Source organism: Canis lupus, chromosome 16 (assembly GCF_048164855.1).
Source record: "Canis lupus baileyi chromosome 16, mCanLup2.hap1, whole genome shotgun sequence".
NCBI classification, from domain to species: Eukaryota; Metazoa; Chordata; class Mammalia; order Carnivora; family Canidae; genus Canis; species Canis lupus.
Window position 1 is genome coordinate 59,559,416 of NC_132853.1, and position 21,358 is coordinate 59,580,773.

Here is a 21,358-nt window from a genome sequence, read left to right on the forward strand (position 1 = left end):
CCCCAGGCTTCGAGACTCCATTATTCAGAGATTGGGGGAGCAGGGGAAACTGGTTCTCAGAACCATCCCAGTCTGCGTTGTGTCCCCTTCTCCGGTGTTTTTCACTGTGAGTTCCTAGAGACCAGGGCGCCCACTTTTTGCCTGGCTCGGTGTCCGAGACAGGCGACCACAGGTCTTCTCTGCCGCCGTCACTCACCCCTCTCTTGGGCCCTGCAGAGACGGCCAGGGAGAAGCAGTGCTACCTGCAGCAGGTCGAGCGCTTCTGCAGACAAGCCAAGAATGACTGGTACCGGGTGTACCTGGTGCGGAAGCTCTCCAGCCAGCGAGGGATAGAGTATGTGCAGCAATTCTGTGCACAGGGCCATCCGGCACGCTGGATCTTCCCGGAGGAGGCCTTGCTGCGGGAGGTGAGAACACCTGGCCTGTGCCCCCACCCCCACACTGCCCCGTGACTGCTCTGGTCCCTTGTGTCTCGCTTCGCTTAACTTGACCCAGCTCGAGATGACGCTGAGGCGGCCTGTCGTAGGGGACAGGTGCGTGCATTGCTGCTGGTGTGGGGCCTCTCTGCAGGGAAGTTTACCTAAGGCATCGCTTCTGGTCCAATGTGACATGTGGAAAGCCAAAGAATGGTTCTGTGGCTTTCACTTTCCACCAGTTAAAAGTAATTCAGCTTGCAGAAGTCCTTGCTCTCCTCGGCGGGCAGAGACAGAAAGCATGATTTTGAGGATGATACAACAATATAACAGCACAAAACCCCAGCTTGCATTTTTTGCTGCCAGTGGGAGCAGTCGACCTACTAGCACTCACTTGCCCCTGGTCTTCACCCTCGGTACAGGCAAGATGCAGCGATGGAGTCTGCGCCGCCGCCTCCTCCACTCCCCCTTCTCCCCCATTTCTCTCCCACTCTCACCTCTGCACTGGACAATGAGGAGGAGGAGGCGGCGCCGCCCCACACAGCAGGGGACTGTCATGCCCAGGGCTGGACCTCTGGCTGTCATGCCCGGATCATTTACCTATCCAGATGATTCTTTGCCAACTGTGCCCTCACCCCCTTCCCCTGTGATTAACCCCTGTGTTCCTGGGCTTGCAGGAGAATATGCTAAGCCAGATGGATCGATACCTGGTGCATGGTGACAAATATAAGGCTCTTCGTGACACAGTGGGCAAAGCCATCCTCCAGAACGAGCCCCTGACTACTGTGGCTGTTCTGAAGGTAGGACCAGCCCCGGGCCTCCCTCTGTACCACACAGCGCCCCTTGGAATCCTCATCTGCCTCATTGGCGTCAAATGACGCTGTGGAAGAGGCACCCAAAGCCACTCGCCATATTGGGCGTCGCGTGTCCACGACCGCGGCGTGCCTGGCCCAGACAGGAGCCCTTTAGCTACTGAGTTAGGGGACAGATTTGCTGGACCTTGCTGACCTGCCAGGCCAGGGCTGTTGCAGTGCCCTCCTGACTGCTCACGTGCATTACTTCCTCCGAGGTCACCCTGATGGCAGGTGCGGGCAGCACTGGGGAAACTCCTTCCCATGCACATCCAGGATTCCTGGCGGCACGACGAGGGTGTTTATTTTCATAAAGAGGCAGGGTCTTTAGCATCTAATCTTTATGCAGTTTTGGTCCTTCTTCCTCTTAGAGTCCCTGTTTACCCTGGCCCTGGGCTGGGAAGCCAGGGAGTTAATAAATAGCCTCATTCTACTCTGAAGTTTCGAGGGGCAGCGAAGTGGTCAGAAAAAGAACAGACGGTGATTTCTGTTCCTTGGGTCCTAAGCACTCTGATAAACTCTGATAAATCTCCGTTGTGTCACAACGGAATGTCCATGAGCCTCGTGGTCTCAGAGTCACTTGCCAGCGGCAGCCCTCAAGGTGCAGGGTGTCGGGCTGCATCAGCAGGACTCTGGCCGCAGACGGGCCTGTGTAACAGCTGGAGCCTCACTGGCGTCCTCATTTCTTGCTTCAGGGGGGCAGGAACCACGATCCTGAGTTGGCGGCCCACTTACTGTTAGTGCTCTTCAGAGAGGTTGCCGTGCTGTACCAATCCTGCAACACTAGCCTCCACCCTAAGCCAGAGGTGAGTGTCTGCATTTGAGGAGGTGCACGTCATCTCCATATCCAGAGGGACTTTTCTGAATAGAAGTAAAAGCCATAAATTATGCCCCATTTTTTTTTTAATCTAGGATGGGGTTTTCAACTTTTTTTTTTTAATTTTTATTTATTTATGATAGAGAGAGAGAAAGAGGCAGAGACACAGGCAGAGGGAGAAGCAGGCTCCATACACCGGGAGCCCGATGTGGGATTCGATCCCGGGTCTCCAGGATCGCGCCCTGGGCCAAAGGCAGGCGCCAAACCGCTGTGCCACCCAGGGATCCCTCAACTTTTTTTTTTAAGATTCACTAATTTATTTTATTTATTTTTTTTTAATTTTTATTTATTTATGATAGTCACAGAGAGAGAGAGAGAGAGAGAGAGAGGCAGAGACATAGGCAGAGGGAGAAGCAGGCTCCATGCACCGGGAGCCCGACGTGGGATTCGATCCCGGGTCTCCAGGATCGCGCCCTGGGCCAAAGGCAAGCGCCAAACCGCTGCGCCACCCAGGGATCCCCACTAATTTATTTTAGAGGGTCGGGGGAGGGGCAGGGAGAGAGAGAGCATCCCAAGGCGACGGTGCACTGAGCGGGGAGCCCGACGCGGGGCTCGATCTCATGACCCCAAGGTCACGACCTGAGCTGAAATCAAGAGTCAGATGCTGAGCTGACTGCCCACCCCCCCGGGCGCCCCTCAGCTGTCCTACATGGAGGAGCAACTTTCTGTTTGACCCAGAACTTTCAGGATGATGATAAAAAGCAAAGTCAAAAAGATGAGATGCTGTTGTTCACAAAGTAGAATGTCGCAGTTAGCGCTCGGCCGTGCGGCGCTGTTTGCAGATGGAAACGCTCCTGTCTGATTACTGCCCCTCGAACCGTGTTTTCCTCCATATTGAGGCATAGTTGCATCCACACGAACGCCTGACTTAAGAACAAACGTTTGGCTTCACATTCATCTTCTTCTTTGATATATTTTTCGATCTATTTTCTCCTGCCAGCAATGTGAGGCTCTGAACGCGTTCATCGAGGAAGGCAAGATCTTTTCTTCTCCGCACATGAGGCATTTTGCAGCATCCCTGGTGAACAACACGCTGCCCCTGCTGAGGACAGGTCCCAGGGACAGCAGCCTCCAGGGCACAGTGGCAGAACTGGCTGTTCACACCGCAGCTGTCCTCCTGTGTGGACAGGGTGACATCCTGGAACCCCTGAAGAGTCTGGCCTTCTCCCCGGCTGACATGGTGGTAAGACCGGCAGGTGGGCGACGGCTGGGGGGATGGCATCTCTGGCGGCCTGTCCCCGGGGCCCTTTTGAAAGTGTCCGTGTCACGGCTCCTCTCTTGGCCTGTGTCCCACTTGATACCCAAGTCCACGGTCACGGAGAGCCTTGTTCTCTTTGCCCCTTGGAGACCTTGGAGGTGGACAAGGGGGAGAGTCCAGAGTCCCCCTGTTGCCCAGGGCAGTGGCAGTTGGCCCAATCTCTCGCCTTCCGGCAGCCTTCTCTCTTTCTCGGCTTTTCAGAACTCTTATCTTCCGACGATGCCCGAAGACTTGCTGGTTCAGGCTCGGAATTGGAAGGGTCTGGAGACCCTCTCCTGGTACAGTGAGTGTCGGGGTCTGAGACGGTGTCACATCCTCTGCGCATTGACGAGGCTCCCGTGGTTTGTGCCCAAAGGTCCCAGATGTTTGCCTTGTTCTGCTGTCGGGGCTTTTGCAGACACAGGGCGCACGGCTGACTGCGGAGGACGCACACCAGGCCCTTCCTGAGTCCGGGGTGGGATCCGCGTGGCATGCGCTTCCCTTGCCTGGAGTGTGAGCCACGCCAGAGGCTTGGGCAGGGGCCGGCTCCTGCTACAGTGGAGTTTATTTTGTTTGTTTTTTGTTTTTTTTTAAAGATTTTATTTATTTATTCATGAGAGACACAGAGACACAGGCAGAGGGAGAAGCAGGCTCCCTGCAGGGAGCCACCTGGGCATCCCTACAACCGAGTTTTTGACCTGAGGACAATTCTCAAGACACAGAACTGGGAGCTCAAATTGTTGTTGCCTGAGAAAAACATCCTTTTTTTTTCTTAAGTTTTTATTTTTTTTTTTAAACAGGTAAAGCCAGGCCTTTCCTGGCTCCCTCTTTTTTTTTTTTTTTTTAACTTTATTTATTTATTAGTAATCTCTACATCTAACATGGGCCTGGAACCCACAACTCCAAGATCAGGAGACTCATGCTCCTCTGACTGAGCCAGTCAGGTGCCCCCGAGTAAATTATCCTTATAAACCAGCTATAAAAGTTGTCATAAAACATGCTCTTGGGACGCCTGGGTAGCTCAGTCGGTTAAGCATCCAACTCTTGGCTTGGGCTCAGGTCATGATCTCAGGGTTGTGGGATCGAGCCCCGGGTCAGGCTCCATACTCAGGGCATCTGCTTGAGATTCTTTCTCTCCCTCTGCCCCTCCCCCCCACATTCTCTCTCTCTCTCTCTCTCTCTCTCTCAATTAAATAAATAAATAAATAAATAAATAAATAAATAAATAAATAAATAAATAAAATCTTTTTTAAAGGTCCTACTCTTTAAAAAGAAAAAAATCAAAAAGAAAAGGAGAGTGTAAAATGGGCTGCCCCTGCCTCCCAGAGCAGCCCCATAGGAGACTGTAACGGACTTTCCCTCTGCTCCATCAAATGAAGCTCATGCATATTTTTTACAAACGTGCTCAGGACATGTTAACTGTACATCCTGCTCTGATTTGGCCTGAGAGGAGAGTGTTGGCTTTCTTTTCCTCGGGCCGTTAGGTAAAACCTCACCAGCCAACGTGAGTCTTGTTGTTCTCTTAACAGTGTGTCCCAACGGTCACCCGTGCTCTGTGGGAGAGGTGAGTCTTGGTATTTGGGATGGTGTTTGCAGGGCTCTAACGTTGTTCCTCTAGATCTGAGCAGGAGCACGTGGGGGAAGAGGTTGGTGAGGGTCGTGACCTTCTAGAGAGCATAGACTCTTTCCAGGGCTGTTTAACGGTGCTCCAGCTAAACATCTAAATGGTGCAGGGGATCTCCAGACCTACCTCTGTATTGTGGGCTGTCATGAGCTGTGGTGGGGCGCCGAGTGGCATTCCTGGCCTCAACTCACCAGAAGCCAGCCACACCGCATGTGGCAACCAGAAATGTCTCCGGACATTGCCAAAGTCCCTCTGGGAGTCAAAACTGCTGCTAGCCATTGTGCCCAGCCCCGGCTGCATGGGGTCAGCGATGCGTGTCTTCCTGTGATGGCAAGGTGTTGACTGGTGGGTCCGTAGGCTGGGTCATTGGCCCAGACAGGAGATGTGGTCTAGACACCAAAGGACGGGATAAAAGAGACGCTGGAGCTTAAACCCTGGTGGAGAGAGCTGTGGGTTCCTCACCTCTGCATCCCGCAGCATCCGGCCAGGGCCCTTCGAGGTGTCTGCTTGCCCAGCAACAGGCTGTTGAACTGAACAGAGTAAATGAGAGACCTCAAGGAGAAAACCCGATATATACGCTGTGCGTTTCTGGGGTTTACTCACTTCCTTGTCTGCGAAGCAGGTAGTTCGAGGCACATTCTTCCCAGGACTGCTCTCGGCTCTGACGGTCTGAGGTCTGGGGCTCGAGGCTGGTTTGGCTCTGTGACACGCTGTGATTCACAGTCTGCAGTAGCCCACAGCCAGATTTGGAAAAATGAGGCTTGCGAAGGAGCAGATCATATGGTTATATATATATATATATATATATATATATATATATATATATATATATATTATTTTAAACAAAGTCCAAACTGAGTTCAGGAATTCAGTTTGGAGGCTGCAGTAGTGTTCTGGCGCTAGGTAGTGAAGCCCTGGAGTGGTGGTCGGGGGAGTGGGGAAGACCAATGAGTGTGAGAAAGGAAGGCAGATCACATATTTGTCTACAAAGTATCTATTTGGGAATAAAACTCAAATGGTCACTTCTGCTTCAAGAGTCCAGATTTCCTCACATGCACCATATTTGCATGGAGCACCTGCCCTGTGCCCCGTGGCTCCTGCCGCCGCCAGCACGTGTTTGCAGGAAAATGAGCAATCCCAGTGCCCTCAGCTGCCCCCGGAGCCAAGCGTGGATTGGCCTGCATGGTGCATTTGCGCATGGAGCACTCCTCCTCCAAAACTGAGCTCGGGCGCTTTTGTCCTTTGTCCTAGTGCGGGAAGCCAATGGAGAAGAGCCACTGCATTGACTGTGGTGTCCAAGTTGGAGGGGTTAACCACAGTCCTGAGACCGGATTTCATGTTATCACGTACGTAAGAGGGCATCTCCTTCCTAAGAGAGTGAACCACGGGTTTGGGGGCTGTTTCTATTCCAGTGGATAAACTGATGCAAAGTACAGTATTAGTTACTGTTACGCATTTGGGCCCATGTCACATCGGACCTCAAGGCCCAGGTCCCTGGGCTACGGTGAGGTGTCTCACCTGTCACTGGCTAACTGGGCTCTTGAATGTAAAGCAGACCACACGGTAAGATGTGTTATCCAGATGTCTTCCGTTTGGGTCTGGGCTGTGTCCCCTGTAGGAATGTGTCGGACACATACAAGTGACCTAATTCAGAGGGACATTGAAGGCCGCAAAGCCACAAATCGGGCTTTTGTCTATCTAAACCCATAGTGTCTCACTTGTAAACTCTTAGCTTCCTCACTGCTTGCGGGAAGTGAAGGAGGCACAGCCCAGAATCCACATGCACGGCTGGGGTCCGCATGCCAGCCTTCGATCGAGAAGAGTGTGGTTCCCCGTGCACCCCCCACTCCCCGCCCCATGGCAGGTGGGGCCGCCCTGTGGCCATCACACATATGGGCTAGTCTGGTGCCATGATTGTTTAAAATGCCCTAGTCTGTTATCTCCACAAACCTTCAGAATGTTCCAGAATCTCCAATATTTTTTGCCACAGACTATATCTATCATACTGTGCCTCCCATCTAGGTGTGACAGGAAGTTCCCTGCCGGGTCTTTGATCTCAGTATTCAATTTGGGAAGATGGGACGGGTGCGCCCACATCCCGATGTCCCACACTCAGACTGTCCTTGGCCTGCCTGCTGCCCTCCCCGTGCTGATTTCAGGGGGAGAAGCAGGTGTGGACCTCTGTCCCGACACACGGCCCCCGGGGTTGCACAGTTAGCCACTTGGCTCAGCCATGTCGCGCTGAGAACGTGGCGGGCTGTGGTCATCCAGGAAGGAGAGGCTATACAAAGACCCCAAAGTGAGAAGTGTGGGCGCGTGAGGATATGTCCCGGAACGCCGTTTTCCTCAAAACGGTGAACCTCGCTTCCAACTCCCAGGAATCCGGGGTATGGCCCTAGGGCTGAGGAGAGATGACCGTGTTCAGTGTCCACCCTGTCTTCTCTCGTCCTCTGCAGAGACAAGACGGACAGAACACAGAAGGGCCACGTGCTGGGAGCCCCGCCGTCCAGAGACAAGGTGCTGGTGTCTGACCGGGAGCTGGCCCCGGACGTCTTCCTGCTCATCCGGTTGCTCACACACCTGGCCCTGCTCCTGGGAGCGACCCAGAGGCCTGAGGTACAACACGCCCACTGTTGCTAAGCCATGGGTCCGTCGCTCATTTGTAACGACCACTGTAGGTTTCTCACAGTGCGTCCTTTTGTCTACAAAGTACTGGCCACCTCCCGTGGATCGGAGCCGTGTGCTGGTCTGCAGAGCCGTACATTTGCACGTCCTCATCTCCCCGCTGCGGCGTACGATGGCGGGGGGAGGGGGGCGGGGAACCACCCATCAGGTTACATAAAAGCCATTTATTTATTTTTTATTTTATTTACATTCAGTTTGCCAACATATAGTATAACCACACCCAGTGCTCATCTCATTGTGTCTTTTTTTTTTTTTTTAAGATTTTATTTATTCAGGGAGAGAGCATGCAGGGAAGAGGGGTGGAGGGAGAGAGACTCTCCACTGAGCACAGAGCCCGACACAGGGCTCGATCTCACGACCTTGAGATCATGACCTGAGCTGAAACCGAGTGTTGGATGCTCAACTAACTGAGCCACCCAGGCGCCCCTAAAATCCATGTTAAATGAGCACTCCACGTCTCGGGGTGCACCCGGGAGCAGAGAGGCTCCTGTAACCATGACGTTTACCTTTCTGGGAAAAAAAGAGCATCCTGTGCCTCCTCTGATGAACTGTGAGAGCAAAATGTTGGGGCTCTGAGAGTTCTTTTTTTTTTTTTAGGTTTGTACACAGTATAGTAGGTTCAATGAGTTTGGGATGAGGCCATTCCCATGTAAGCTTACAAACATGCATCTTGGGGAAGGAAGACGGGTTTTGTGCTGCGTGGTCTTGATGCATTAAGAACAGAGCCATGAGGGTCTGTGTCGCGCTGACGATGTCGAGGGCAGTGGTCCCCAGGCCGCGCCCCGTCTGCTCTGCCGCTCGTTTGATGCATGCTCCGGCCACCTCACGAGCATCCTCTGAGGAGCCGCCTCTGGCTCAGTGCCGGCCTGCCCTCTGGGGCCCACGGGGCGTGCCGGCCCCCGACACACTAGGTCTTATGTCTCACAGGCTGTGATGAACATCATCAAGCCTCCAGTGCGGGATCCCAGCAGCTTTCTGCAGCGGCACATCCACAGGGACCTGGAGCAGCTGGCAAAGACGCTGGGGAGGAGCGCCGACGAGGCCACCACCACCGTGCACCTCATGCTGTGCAGCCTCCTCCGCGGGCAGCGCCGCCTCTCCAGCTGGAGTGAGCACATGGGGTGCTGCGGGGGGGCAGGGGCAGGGCTCACAGAGCCTGAGCCAGATAAAGGGAGCTGGGAGACGGGTGTGGAAGAGCGGACAGAAGGATGGCTCGCCCTTGCGTTTCCCCTGCGGGTTAAGACCTGAGCTAGCAGGGTCGTGTGCACAGGGGTGTTAGGGGCACACGCCGCGGGGAGGCTTAGCAGTTTCGGGCGCCAGCCTGCTGTGCTGTGCACCATCTCCGGGACGGGCCATGTGTGAGTCATCACTGGCCGGACATCAGTGTCTGGTAACTTATTGAGATGTGTGCTCCTTGGACCCCTGGTCTGTCTGTGGGGCCTTCTGCTTTTCCTGAGGACATGGCTGCCCAGGCTGCCTGACCATGTTGACATGTCCACGGTTTGCTGTGTGGAAACGTGGGCTGCAAACCCTGGTGGTCACTGAGCTAAACTGAAATCCATAGATAGGGACGCTCCATAAGGTAACTTAGGAAAACGGTTCTGAGTGATGGCATCGGGAGTGACTTGGTTTTCTTTTTTTTATCTGTTTCTTCTCAAGATCATGGGGTTGGTGGGAACAGCAGGAACCATTTCTAAATACTCAGGTTAATTTAGGAAGAGGCACCCCACCTGCTCCCGGCCCTGAAAGGGTGTGTGATTTCAGTGTCACCTTTAGGTCGTGTTCACGGAGCTGCCGTGGTTTCCGTTCCTTGGGTAACTCACATGTTCCCTTGTAGGGCCTTTCTGTTTCAAGGCAAACCTGGAGACCCGAGAGCAGAGAAACAGCTGGGAGAAAGCCATGCAGACCCTCCTTCTCCCTGAGCTGGAGGTACGCGGTGGCCGGCAGCCCTGCTGGGAGCCTGCAGGCAGGTGTCCCGGGTGTGTCGCAGGCGCTCGGGCCAGTGTCCCTCGCGCAGGTGCTGTTGGGGGCTCTGGCCGCGCCCCAGCCCAGGGCTGAACCCCCGGACACTCCACTGTCCTGCTGTCTCTGCGTCCTCCTCCCCTGAGGCTGGGCAGGCAGGTGGAGGGGTTACTCTGAGTCCAGAAGGTGCAGGTGGCTCTCGCTCCACCACCTTTTACAGCAGGATGTGGGAGCAGCAGACAGACAGACAAACTCTCATGCAGATAAGAACAGTACTGTCAGATAAGAACAGTACTGAGAGTTTATGAGCTCAACGGGAAGTAAAAGTCAGTAAAAGATCAGGCTTAGAACACAGGCCTCTGAATCTCCTGTTTGGGGAGACGAAGCCTGCACACGAGGAGCTTGTAAGCGGTCACAATGGACACAGCCAGTGCAACCACCTGCTAGGGCGCTGGGCCGCGTAGGGCAGACTCCCCAACTGGCCCGCTGCTGAAGCTGCGGGGTGTCCGAGCCCACATGAGTGGCTCACCTCGGGGCCCCTGGGCCCTTCTCTCGCCCAGCACCTGGAGAAAGCCCTGCTGACGGTCACTGCCAGCATCAGCCAAGATGAACGGATCAGCTCCAACCCTGTGGCCAGAATCGTGTACAAGGACCCAACAGTCTTCCTGCCCCACCTGCCCCGGAAGAGCGTGTTCCACTGCTCTAAGATGTGGACCTGCAGGAGGAAGGTCACCGTTGACTACCTCCAGCACATTGTGGAGCAAAAGAACGGCAAAGAAAGCGTGCCCATCCTCTGGAAGTTCCTGCAGAAGGTAAGGCTGTCCCGCTGTGACCACGCACCCACCTGTCCCTGGTGCCAGGAGCCCCCGGCCATCCGTGAGTGTCAGTTGAAGGAAGAAGTGTTCATCAGGAGTGCATGACCAGGATCAAATGGCCCCAAACCTCCCCTGTTCCCAACCTGGCCTTGGGGCACGGGGGCAGTGCGGTGAGCTGGCCCCGTCGTCAGACCGCAAACACGGCCCGGGTCAGGCTGGTCTTCCCCAGTCGGCTGCTGGGCTGATGCCCTCTGCAGCAGCGTTCCCAGTCCAGCAGAAGTGTCTGTCGGCCGGTGAAAGGGCGGGAGCTCCCGTGGACAGGGTTTCCCAGGTCTCCCGTGGAAGCGCCCAGTCCCGTTCCGCTGCAGATGCTTGGGTCCCATCCTCAGACAACACGCAGCAGCCTACGTTCCCGGCCCTTCTGCTCTCAGCAGATTCTCTGTGCACCCAGCCCCTCCCAAGGGCTCATGACGCCAATTTCTTTCACGAGCTTTTGGCAAACCCACATGAGGTGTCGGCCCCACGAGGGCAGGGGCTTAGTCCTGTTCATGCCTCTATTCTCGGAGTGCAGGATGCTCAGCGAGTGGGTAGCGGGCCCTTGTGAGGGACACAACGGCCTCGCTCCCGTCCAAGCAGCCCGACGCAGCGTCATGTGACCCAGCACGTTGCCCAGACCGCGAGCAGACAAACACGGGTCCTGAGCCAGCCCCAGAGTCTCCCCAGGGACACGTTCTAGGTGAACTAACACGTGGCCGGGCCGTCTTCCCTCTCCAGGAGGCAGAGCTGAGACTCGTGAGGTTCTTGCCTGAGATCCTGGCCCTGCAGAAGGACCTAGTGAGGCGGTTCCAGAACGCTTCCGAAGCCGACTACCAGTCCATCCGATCCTTCATTAGCAGCCACCAGGGAGGTACGGCTCTGCCCTAGTGAGATGTCGGCTCCCCAGTGTTTGTGGACCTGGGCGATTGCTGCAGCTGGGTCGGGAGAGGTGCCATCAGTGCCGTCCAGGTGCTACACGCTGTGGGCTTTTTAGGGCAAAGTGGCAGGTGCGTGAATCCCGCCAGCCTGCCAGAGGCTGTGCTTCGGCCACACCCGCTGCCACAGCTCCAGCCCCGGGAGCGCCATGGGATGCTCCTCTCCAGAGCTTGGGGTGTAGTCACTTGGACCTGACGGGGCAGGTGTCTTCCACGGGGATCTCAAGAAGTGTTTTTTTTTTTTTGTATGACAGATGGGTTGAAGCAGTTGTTTCACAGAAGAATCCAGATCTTTCTGTCAACTTGGAATAAGCTGAGGAGATCACTGCAGACCAACGGTAGGCCCCACGCCCCCTGCCTCCCGCCCAGCTCTGCCCTGCGATCCCACGGTGCCATGCCCCATGCGTGTCACTTGTGACCCTCTGGGTGGAGGCGGCTGGGACCCACGAAATGACCTACCGGGAGGAATAAATCCCTGGTCACCTTTGGTCTGTCGATACAGACTCAGGACGGGGTTGGGAACGTTGGACGCCAGTCAGGGGGAAGGCGGAGCCATCAGGCGTCCCCAGCTCCAGCCCTGTGGCTGCGAGGTGTCCGCTGCCCTGCGAGTGGCAGCCAGACAGGGCCGGTGGGGGCCTCTCTGCTCAGAACACTCTGTCCCGCGAAGGTGAGATCAAGCTGCCAGACAGCTACTGCAGTGCCGACCTGGACATGGACACCAACTTCGAGGTCATCCTGCCGCGCCGCCGCGGCCTGGGCCTCTGTTCCACCGCCTTAGTCAGCTATCTGATCAGCCTGCACAACGAGATGGTCTATGCGGTGGGAAAGTTCTCCGACGAAAACAACAGGTGAGCGCCTGCATGCCTGCAGGGCACAGGGCACACGTGAGCCCCTGGGTCAGGCTCTGGGGGGCACACTGGATGCTGAGACTCCACGTCGTCCCCCAGCTACTCCGTAGACGCCTCTGAGGTCACAGACCTGCACGTGATCAGCTACGAGGTCGAGCAGGACCTGATGCCACTGATCCTGTCCAACTGCCAGTACCAGGTGGAGCAGGGCAAGGAGACACTGCAGGAGTTCGACCTGGAGAAGATCCAGCGCCAGGTCACCAGCCGCTTCCTCCAGGGCAAGCCCAGGATCACCCTCATGGTGAGGCAGACCCCGGGCTGATCACTGTGTTGGCGTGTCTGTTCTGGGGAAGTCGGCCCGAGTGTGGTTTTCGTCCCACTCGTGGTTTCCGAGCGAGGCAGGGTGGGAATGCCTGTGCAGCCCCGTGCTCCCCCAGAGGCCATGCCCCCGGCTCTCCCGAGCTGCTCCCGGGCCTCCGTCCCCCTCATCTTCAGGTCCCAGCAGACCGGTTGTTGGATCTCTCCCCCAACAGCCCCTGGCGGCTGCACCTGGGCTCTCCTCTCCCTGGGCAGCCTGTCACCTGGCTCCACGGCCGCCCCATGTAGCTCCCGCTCCCTGCACCCATCCCTACTGTGACTACCACGCAGCCCCCACTGCTCCCCTTGGCAGTCGATCCCCGGCGGGCATCCCAGGGGGTGCAGGGTAACACCCACGCTGCTCGTCAGGCCTGTCTCCGGCCACTGCTCACAGACTGCGTGGACTCCTGTGACCTTGCACACCGGACTGCCCTCCTTCCCTGCACACACTGTGCACCCATCATGTCTCTCCTTTTCGTTTTCTCCGGGCCAGTGTTGTTCCTTCTGGGCCCGGTGGAGACCTTGTGCATCCGTGAGCCCCCTCACTGCCCACAGTTAGGCCCTGAGCTGCGTGGGCACGGCATCACGTCAGCTTGCGCTGCCCTGTCCCAGGCCGTGGCCCGTAGTGGTTGGCCGACTGCAGCAACCAGAGGCCCCCACATTCCTGCTCCCCCCGGCGCCTCGCAAGCCTGCAGTGCTCTGCGTGCTGGCATCTGCGTGGCCATTAAGGCGAGGCCCAGGCCCCTCCCTGCATTTCTGTTGGCGCAGACCGCGGGTGAAATGCAGATGTCACACGGCAGCAAGCGGCACGCTCCGCCTGGTGATGCGCAGGACAGCACGGCGTTGCCACGGAGTTACTGTGCAGGAAACCCCACGGCGGATTCCATTTCCAAAGACTGTTTTCTTTCTCAATTTAGGGAATACCCACTCTGGTGTACAGACGTGACTGGAACTATGAACAGCTCTTCATGGAGATCAAGAACAAAATGCTACAGGTGATCGCATTGCACCTTATCATTTGCATGGTGCTTCCGCCTGAATCGTGGTGCTTTCCTCCTAGGGGGACTGCTGGGCCTCGCTTGGGCCTTGGCCCGGAGCACCACAGGGTGGCCTCCCTGAGCTCCCTGAGTCCGCCGCCCTTTCCAGGGTGCAAGCAGGACAATCAGCCAAAGCGTTCCTGCTGAAATCCTGGCTAGCTTCTCAGTGATGATGTCACGCCGGGTAGGCTGACGCACAAGGTCCAGAGAACTTACCTATTCCTGGCGTTTGGATTCCCATGTGTGGAGTGTGTGTGTGGCGTGTGTACGCATCCACGTGAATATCCCCACAAAACTGTTTTGAGGGCTCCGTGACTTCGGTCTGTGTCTGTAAAGAGTCCAGAGTACCGCTGCCACTTAGGAGTCACGACGTGTTAACTGTCATTATGGTTCACGGGGTCGTCCCACCTTGTGCCCTTGGCAGCGAAGAAGGTAAGCGGTGTTGCCAGGTAGCGATGTGCGGGTAGCCCCAACCGTGGACCCCTGTCCTGCCTTTGACTCCCTAGAAACCCCTCCCCAACGCGACCATCAGCTCCATCCGCGGACAGCTGCCATCCTACAGCGATGGCTGCAAGGCTCTGTCTGTCATAGAGGTCACTCTGGGGTTCCTGAGCACGGCCGGCGGTGACCCCAACATGTCCTTGAATGAGTACGTCCAAGACATGCTGCGCATGGGCGACCAGGCAGAACTGGTACTAAAGGTGGGTCTTGGCTGGGGTCACCTCACCGTCTAGTCCACACTGCCCTCCTGCTTCCTGCGGGGTTGGTGCCAAGGGGGGGGGGGCCACAGACCGCACTCTGGGGCCAGAGGCAGAGACGCACCTGCAGCGCAAGACTCTGACTAAGGCACGTGGCAGCTGGGCAACCCCCCTCCGCCCCCCTGCAGCACTGCAGCCACCTGAGGCCACCTGGCTCTCCCGAGACGCGGCCTGAGGTGGGGATGGGGGGACACTCTGGAGGTGAGGCCGTGGCTGGTGGTAGGGTAGGGAGGCATCTGAGGGTCGGGGAGCCGAGTAGCAGGGGAGCAGAAGCCCCACCACGCCCGCCTGTTCGCGCTCAGCCCCACGTCCTGTTCAGGAGCCCGTTGCTCTTGCAGGCCTTCAACAGATGCCAGCTGAAGCATGCCATCGCCCTCTGGCAGATCCTGTCCGCCCACAGGTCGGAACAGCTGCTCCGCCTGCAAAAGGTGAGCACAGCTCCGCTCCCACCGCACCTGCACCCGCACCTGCAAGGGCGCTCCCCCTCCCCCCAGCTCCTGCTGCCTCCCTCCTGCTGTGTTCTAGGAGCCCTTCAGGGAAATTAGCAGCCGGTACAAAGTTGGTCTCAGCCCAGAAAATGCCAAGTGTCTCAGCACTTTCCTGAATCAGATGGACCTCGACGCCTTCCTCCTGGAGCTCCATGAGATGATGATCTTGAAACTGAAGAGCCCCCAGGCCGAGGACAACTTCAGACCTGAGTGGAGGTACGTAGGGTTGCGCAGGTGTCCCGCGGTCCATCCCGTGATCTTTCCCAGATGGGGAGGGGGCCCCCGCCTCACCTCAGGAGCCCCGCGCCCTGCTGTTTTACCCACTCCGGGCACCCCACGGGCTGGCCTCTGGGGTTTGGTCTCTGTTGGGTTTTTTAAAGTAATTACAGAAATCCTATATTCTTGTTATAACAAGTGTACTTAGGTCAGAGATGTGCATTTTACTTATTTTTCTTTTTTTTTATTGAAGTGTAATTAATGTAATGTTATGTTAGTTCCGGGTGTAGAATGTGGTGATTCAGCAGTTCTGTACGTTACTCAGTGCTGCTCAGGCTACGAGTACTCGTAATCCCCTTCACCTGTGTCACCCGTCCCTCCACCTCCCCTCTGGTGACCACTGGTTTGTTCTCTGTACTTAAGAGTCTGGTTCTTTTGTTTGTTGGTTTCCTCCTTTTTTCTTTATCTGATTTGTTTCTTAAACTCCACAAATGAGTGATATCACACGGTACTTGTTTTCTTCTGACTTACTTCTCTTAGCATAACATCCTCTAGTTTGATTCACGTCGTTGCAAATGGCAAGATTTCATTCTTTCTGATGGCTGGGTAATATTCCACGTCTTCTTTATCCATCCATCCGTTGATGGACATCTGGGCTCTCTCCATAGTTTGGCCACTGTGGACGTTGCTGCTTAACATTGAGATGCAGGTGCCTCTTCAAACCACTACATTTGGATCTTTGGGGTAAATCCTTAGTAGTGCAATCGCCAGGTCATAGGGCAGCTCTATATTCAACTTTTTGAGGAACCTCCATACTGTTGTCTACAGTGGCTGCACCAGTTTGCATTCCCACCGACAGTGCATGAGGGTTCTGTTTTCTCCCGAAACCATAAAATTCCTAGGAGAAAACATAGGCGGTAGTTTTTTGACATCAGCTGTAGAAACATTTTTCTAGAAATGTCTGCTCAGGCAAAGGAAACAGAAGCAGAAAATAAACCATTTGGACTACACCAAAATAGAAACTTTGGCACAGCAAAGAAAATCATGAACAAAAGGCAACCTATGGAATGAGAGGTTTTTGCAGGTGACACATCTATTGGGGAGTTAGTACCCAAAACATATAAAGAGCGTACATAACTCAACACCAGAGAGAGAGAGAGGAGAGAGATGTGCATTTTAAACTCGACAGAAAAAGCCACACTGGGCAGCCCTGTGGCTCAGTGGTTTAGCGCCGCCTCAGCCCAGGGCGCTATCCTGAAGACCTGGGATCGAGTCCCACGTCGGGCTCCCTGCATGGAGCCTGCTTCTCCCTCTGCCTGTGTCTCTGCCTCTCTCTGTGTGTCTCATGAAAAAGTAAATAAAATCTTTAAAAAGAAAAAGCCACACCAACACACAGTATATGAGAATACCCAACGCTGGATACTCTCCATTTTGGCCAATCCATTGGCCAAAAAACAGGTCTCATTTTCACTTGTATCTTCCTATTTCCTAGATATTTTTCCAATGTATCTGCTAGTTTTGTATCTTCCCCTGAATTATTTCTTGACATCCATTATGTTTCTTTCGGGCTATCCTTTCTCATCCTCTTAAAAGATTTAAGATTAACCTCATATTTGTTATGTTACAAATGCTCTCCCTCAGTCTTGAATTTCAAGGAAGCCAGACCTGGTAGCTTCTTTGTATAAGGACTAGGAAAATGCACCCACCAGGGTCATCCTCACCCCCCCGGGTGCGAAGTAGCCTGCCATACTTTGTCTTGTACAGTTATGGTTTCATGTTGTACGCGGGCTCTGTTGACCGGTTTATTTTTTATGTGTGGTGTGAGGCAGGGACTTACCACTCCTGTTTTCCTACATGGATGGTCCAATCCCAATGCTCCTCGCCAGCACGCTTCGTATTTGCAGTTTCTTCCATCACGCTGTCTGGCACACATATGCACACATTTGTATTCTTTGAACATATTCAACGAGTCTTTACTCTCCTGGACTTTTAGCGTAGAAGACAAAGATCTCTTTCCTAGAGAATTTAGCATCTTGCTAACCGAAAATATGAAATGGAATACAAGCTTTTTTCGAATGGCAAAGCTGCGTGCTCATAAGGCGGGTCCCATTCGCGGAGCACCTAAGGGGATGGGACCCGGCAGCCACCAGGGTCAGCTCCATTCCGGGGTGTTTGTGTGGCGCGGCGTGGGGAGCAGCAGGTGTGTCCTGGAGCCCCCAAGCCCCGGCCCTAGGCCCTGCTCAGGCATTCAGTCGTTGGTTGGACCCAGGGACGAGCGCTAAGGCTGCCCTGGCCTTCCAAGGGACAGCGCCTAACCTTCTGGCTCTTTCCTTGGTTTTTCAGCCTGAGAGACACCCTAGTAAGTTACATGGAAACCAAAGACAGTGAAATTCCTCCTGAGCTAGAGTACCAGTTCCCAGAGGAGATCCTGCTGAGCAACTGTGTCCCCGCCTGGAGCCTGGCTGTCGGGCTGAAGCGGGCTCGGCAGGCAACGTAGAGCCCGCCCTGCTGGCGACTGGGGACACGGGCTCCTCCGTCCTCCGCCCCGGCGTGCTGTGCCCTGCGCCACACCGCTCCTGGAACAGATGCGCGGTCCTGGCCTGCCTCACCTCCCTCCCGGGGCTGGGGGCGCTGCCGGGAGGGGAGGCCTGGGGGCCACGCAGGCCGAGGAAGCAGCATTCTTGGTTTTGCTTCCGTTCTCTCGCTAACGCACCCTACACGCACGGGGAGAGTCCCGCTTGCTTCTTCCTTCCATTCCTCGTTTGCACAATGAAGAGCCTGGAGTGACGGCCAGATTTGCTTCTGACTCTAAAGATTTATCAGTTAAAGTTGGATCAAAGGCATGCTTCCGGCATTCTCATGGGAACTTCTGGACGGTCCAGCCTCCTGCTAAATATATGCGTGGTCTTGACGTGGCCTCAGTGTCCCTGACGTGGGACTCTCCGGTCCTTCCTCTGAATCTCAGCCACGGCATAAAAACAGACTCAGAACACAGAACCCACTAAGTTTCTGAAAAAGGAAAAAAGGAAAAGACTAGCCAACCAGCTCTGATCCTGTGCCTTTCTTACTGTGAGAGTTGGGTCTCTTTTGCACAATGTCCTCGGATACTTGTGGCCTCCGGACGGTCTCCTGCTCCCAGGTGGCTCAGCACCCATCGGCACTGGGACGACTGCTGTTGACAAGTCACAGGCAAATGTCTTCAGTTTACATTCTGAATGAGTTAATGACTCCATCAACTTGAAACCGGGTCCTCGGGGTGAGAGCTGCAGGAGCGGAAAATGCTGCCAGGACCGCTGGGACTCTGTAGCTACAGTGGAGGAAGCCTCAGGCCGAAGAAACTGCCCCCCACGCTCCTCGGGGTCTGATGAAGGGGATGCACGGGAATCCAGACCCCTCAGAGATTAACCTGATACAACATCCATTTGCACCGAGTAAACTAGGATTGCTCAGATTCTAGACTATGCACAGGTACCCCCCCACCTTCCACCAGGGTTGCCCATTTCGTGGACCAAGGGGGTGGGGGGAACTTCTTCAGGTCCTCGACTTGCACTTGGAATTCCTTTGATACCTCCAAGTTGGGACGGAGCTGGTGTGGCCATCAGGTGCTGCTCTGCGTCCTCACCGTGCCACACCTTACCGGGGGAGTCCGGTGACAATCTTGTGCTATAAAGCTTTTTTTTTTTGGCTGGGAATTTCCCCCCTACTTTTATGAAAGGTTTTTTAATGATTTTGTTTTGTATGCTATGCTTTCAAAGCCTTAACTGTCTTATCTAGCATTATCTCATTTGTACAAAAACACACTGGCGTAGCACAGGCAAATGTAAATTTTATTATACTTGTCATACTTGTTTTCAATAAACTTGAGTTTTGCTGCTAAAAGAATCCTCCTCTTTGAGGGCAGAGCTTCTATTTATGGCAAGTAGACATCAACTCAGCTTTGGGGAGTAAAGGTTTTGGGAGGGTTTTTTTTTTTGTGAAAATGAACTAGTAGACGCATCCATAAGAGTGGAAGGTTCCAAAAACAAAATGCACTCTGCATTTGATGGGATGAATACAGGGGGTTTACTGTATGTTGGCAAATTGAATTTAAATTAAAAAATTAAAATAAATAATAAAACAATTGTCAAATTAGGTTATTGTGGATAAAAAAAATAATGAACATCTAGTATGATAATCTTGAACTCCAAAACAAATTAAACTGTGGTAAGTATCCTTTGTTTGAGAAATTAGTAAAGCATGTTGTATATTTGGAAAACTTTATCTGAAAAGATTCAAATAAAAACATCTCAGTGGCTTTTAAAAAAAATTTTTTTTTAAATGTACTATGGTGCAGAACGTGGGCGGTAAATGTTTGTCGGGACACAAGAGCAGCAGAGCTCGGGGTCCACTGTTGGCCCCCGGTCCCCAGGCGCCAGGCTCTGGGGCAAACACGTTGGCCTCGGCCTCACAGTAAACCCGCCCTCCCTGCCTAAGACATTTTCTGGAAGACAGCAGCACGCCTGCTGACACGTGCAACGGTTCCGCCTCGGTCAAAGGAAATAGAGACGCGCAAGTGAGAGACACCCGGGTGGCTCAGTGGTTGAGCGTCTGCCTTGGGCTCAGGGTGTGACCCCGGGGTCCTGGGATCGAGTCCTGCATCGGGCTTCCTGCGTGCAGCCTGCTTCTCCCTCTGCCTCTCTCATTAATAAATAAAATATTTACAAAGATATAGGCAAGGGATACGCAGTAAGCTCCCAGCTGGAGTGCTAAAATACCACTTTAGGGAGGAAATTGCATGTTTTCTTCTGAACAGAAAAGCTCGCCCGGCGGAGGACTTGTGGGCTTCCAGAGGGCTTGCCCCTGAGGTCACACGGCTCTTCTTTCCGCAGGATGTTTCCAGCCCACCCCGGGGTCCCCTGCCCCCTTTCCCTCCTCCTCCTCCTCCTCGTTCCCATCTCCCAATCGCGTCCACCCGCCTGGACGGTTCCAGCTCCTTCTGCTTTCGGCCCAGGCAGAAACGGTCGCTAGGCGGGTGTGACTCCCCCGTAAGTCTCCACCGCCGATCACTGTCTCCTGTGTAACACCTTGGTGTGTGTGTGTGTGTACGCTGTACCTCGTGTCCCGGGGCTGCGGGATTTCCTCATCTGTTAACGGAGCCAGCGTGGGACATGCCGGGGGTTCCGGGATTCAGGCAGCACTGTCCAGGTCCATCTCGGTCGGTCACTAAATGAAGCTCGGGCGCCAGCATCGCAAGTCCCCGTTGACACTGGAAAAGCAGCAAAACCAGAAAAGGGCAAATGCTGAGCTCACGGTGTCAGGGTCCTGGGGACAGCAGGACCCCGCTTCCTTGTGAGGTGGGAGCCATCTAGGCCAAAGGGGAGGGGAGGGGAGGGGAGGGGAGGGAGGGGGAGGGGAGGGGAGGGGAGGGGAGGGCCCTCCGGCCTCCCCAGCCCCGCCTCCCAGCCTGCGCCCTGCGGAGTGTGCCCAGCGGTCCCAGGTACCCCGAATGCCAGCGCCGGGGCCACCCTTCTTGCCCCTGCCCTTCTCTGAATCCCCCCAGCATATTAACTGTGGGCCAAATGCCTCACTGGCCGCCTTAGGTGCGGTGGCCTTGCCTACCCCAGGACCCTGACAGGGCTGCACCCTTGGCCCGGCTCCCTGTAGCCATGCCCCAGAGGCCTCCCGAGGGCGTCCGCCTCGGGCAGCCGCGCCCCAGGAGGCTGCAACCCCCGCGTCCAGCACAGGCCCTGGCACAGGCGGCAGGGCCCAAGTATTCACTCAGCGGAGGAGCTTAGGGCTTCCAGTCCATGTTCCCACGACCCCGGAGTCTGGGCCCGCGGGGGCTCCGTCCTGCTCTCAGGAGCTCACCGAGGTCCCCGAGGTCCCCAGACCTAAAGTCACTGTGCCGTGGGCCGGGCGACGCCCGGAGAGAGAATGGCAAGAGGGAAGGTCAGTCCCGTTGCCCGCGCTGTGCACTGCACACCGCGCTGGGGGGGCGGGGCGGGTCCTGCCCAGGCCGCGAGGGCTCGCAGCTCCCCGTCCGTCCCCGCGAGGGCTCTGCCCACGTGAGCCCGGGAGCGCTCGGCCCCCCGGCGGGCGGGCTCCCCCCGCGCGGCCCTGCTGCAGGGGCGAGGCTGGGGGGCAGCGGGGCTCAGCGAGCCTCCCGCCGGCAGGCGGCGGCGTCCCAAAGCCTCGCCCACCCCGCGCCCCCGCCAGCCGCGCCAAGGCCGGGAAGACCGC

The 21,358-nt window shown here is 55.5% G+C and overlaps 1 protein-coding gene and 1 long non-coding RNA gene across 6 annotated transcripts in view; one reads left to right on the plus strand and one right to left on the minus strand.

Annotated features, from left to right (window-relative positions):
* Nucleotides 1-19,021, plus strand: part of RNF213 (ring finger protein 213) — a 104,246-nt gene extending 85,225 nt beyond the window's left edge. For 3 of the 4 annotated variants that reach the window (XM_072781912.1, XM_072781910.1, XM_072781911.1), the window contains 20 exons: nucleotides 217-407; nucleotides 1,091-1,213; nucleotides 1,960-2,070; nucleotides 3,082-3,324; nucleotides 3,601-3,682; nucleotides 4,908-4,942; nucleotides 6,254-6,348; nucleotides 7,459-7,618; nucleotides 8,615-8,795; nucleotides 9,525-9,616; nucleotides 10,210-10,461; nucleotides 11,239-11,371; nucleotides 11,690-11,773; nucleotides 12,103-12,283; nucleotides 12,383-12,584; nucleotides 13,558-13,635; nucleotides 14,184-14,378; nucleotides 14,774-14,863; nucleotides 14,961-15,139; nucleotides 17,483-19,021. In XM_072781912.1, coding sequence (XP_072638013.1) covers nucleotides 217-407; nucleotides 1,091-1,213; nucleotides 1,960-2,070; nucleotides 3,082-3,324; nucleotides 3,601-3,682; nucleotides 4,908-4,942; nucleotides 6,254-6,348; nucleotides 7,459-7,618; nucleotides 8,615-8,795; nucleotides 9,525-9,616; nucleotides 10,210-10,461; nucleotides 11,239-11,371; nucleotides 11,690-11,773; nucleotides 12,103-12,283; nucleotides 12,383-12,584; nucleotides 13,558-13,635; nucleotides 14,184-14,378; nucleotides 14,774-14,863; nucleotides 14,961-15,139; nucleotides 17,483-17,636 — 2,861 coding nt within the window. In that variant the 3' untranslated portion in view covers nucleotides 17,637-19,021. Of the gene's footprint in view, nucleotides 1-216; nucleotides 408-1,090; nucleotides 1,214-1,959; nucleotides 2,071-3,081; nucleotides 3,325-3,600; nucleotides 3,683-4,907; nucleotides 4,943-6,253; nucleotides 6,349-7,458; nucleotides 7,619-8,614; nucleotides 8,796-9,524; nucleotides 9,654-10,209; nucleotides 10,462-11,238; nucleotides 11,372-11,689; nucleotides 11,774-12,102; nucleotides 12,284-12,382; nucleotides 12,585-13,557; nucleotides 13,636-14,183; nucleotides 14,379-14,773; nucleotides 14,864-14,960; nucleotides 15,140-17,482 lie in introns of those variants that run through there. The other variant, XM_072781913.1, reaches the window with a different exon arrangement.
* Nucleotides 7,923-21,350, minus strand: LOC140607274 (uncharacterized). 2 transcript variants are annotated; one of them, XR_012009378.1, is made up of 3 exons: nucleotides 20,987-21,350; nucleotides 16,977-20,384; nucleotides 7,923-16,037 (listed from the first exon to the last, which is right to left on the minus strand). It is a non-coding gene; the product is annotated as an uncharacterized lncRNA (long non-coding RNA). The 2 variants fall into 2 exon arrangements; XR_012009379.1 differs by having other exon boundaries at nucleotides 20,232-20,384; nucleotides 20,987-21,340.
* Nucleotides 21,351-21,358: the final 8 nt, after the last annotated feature.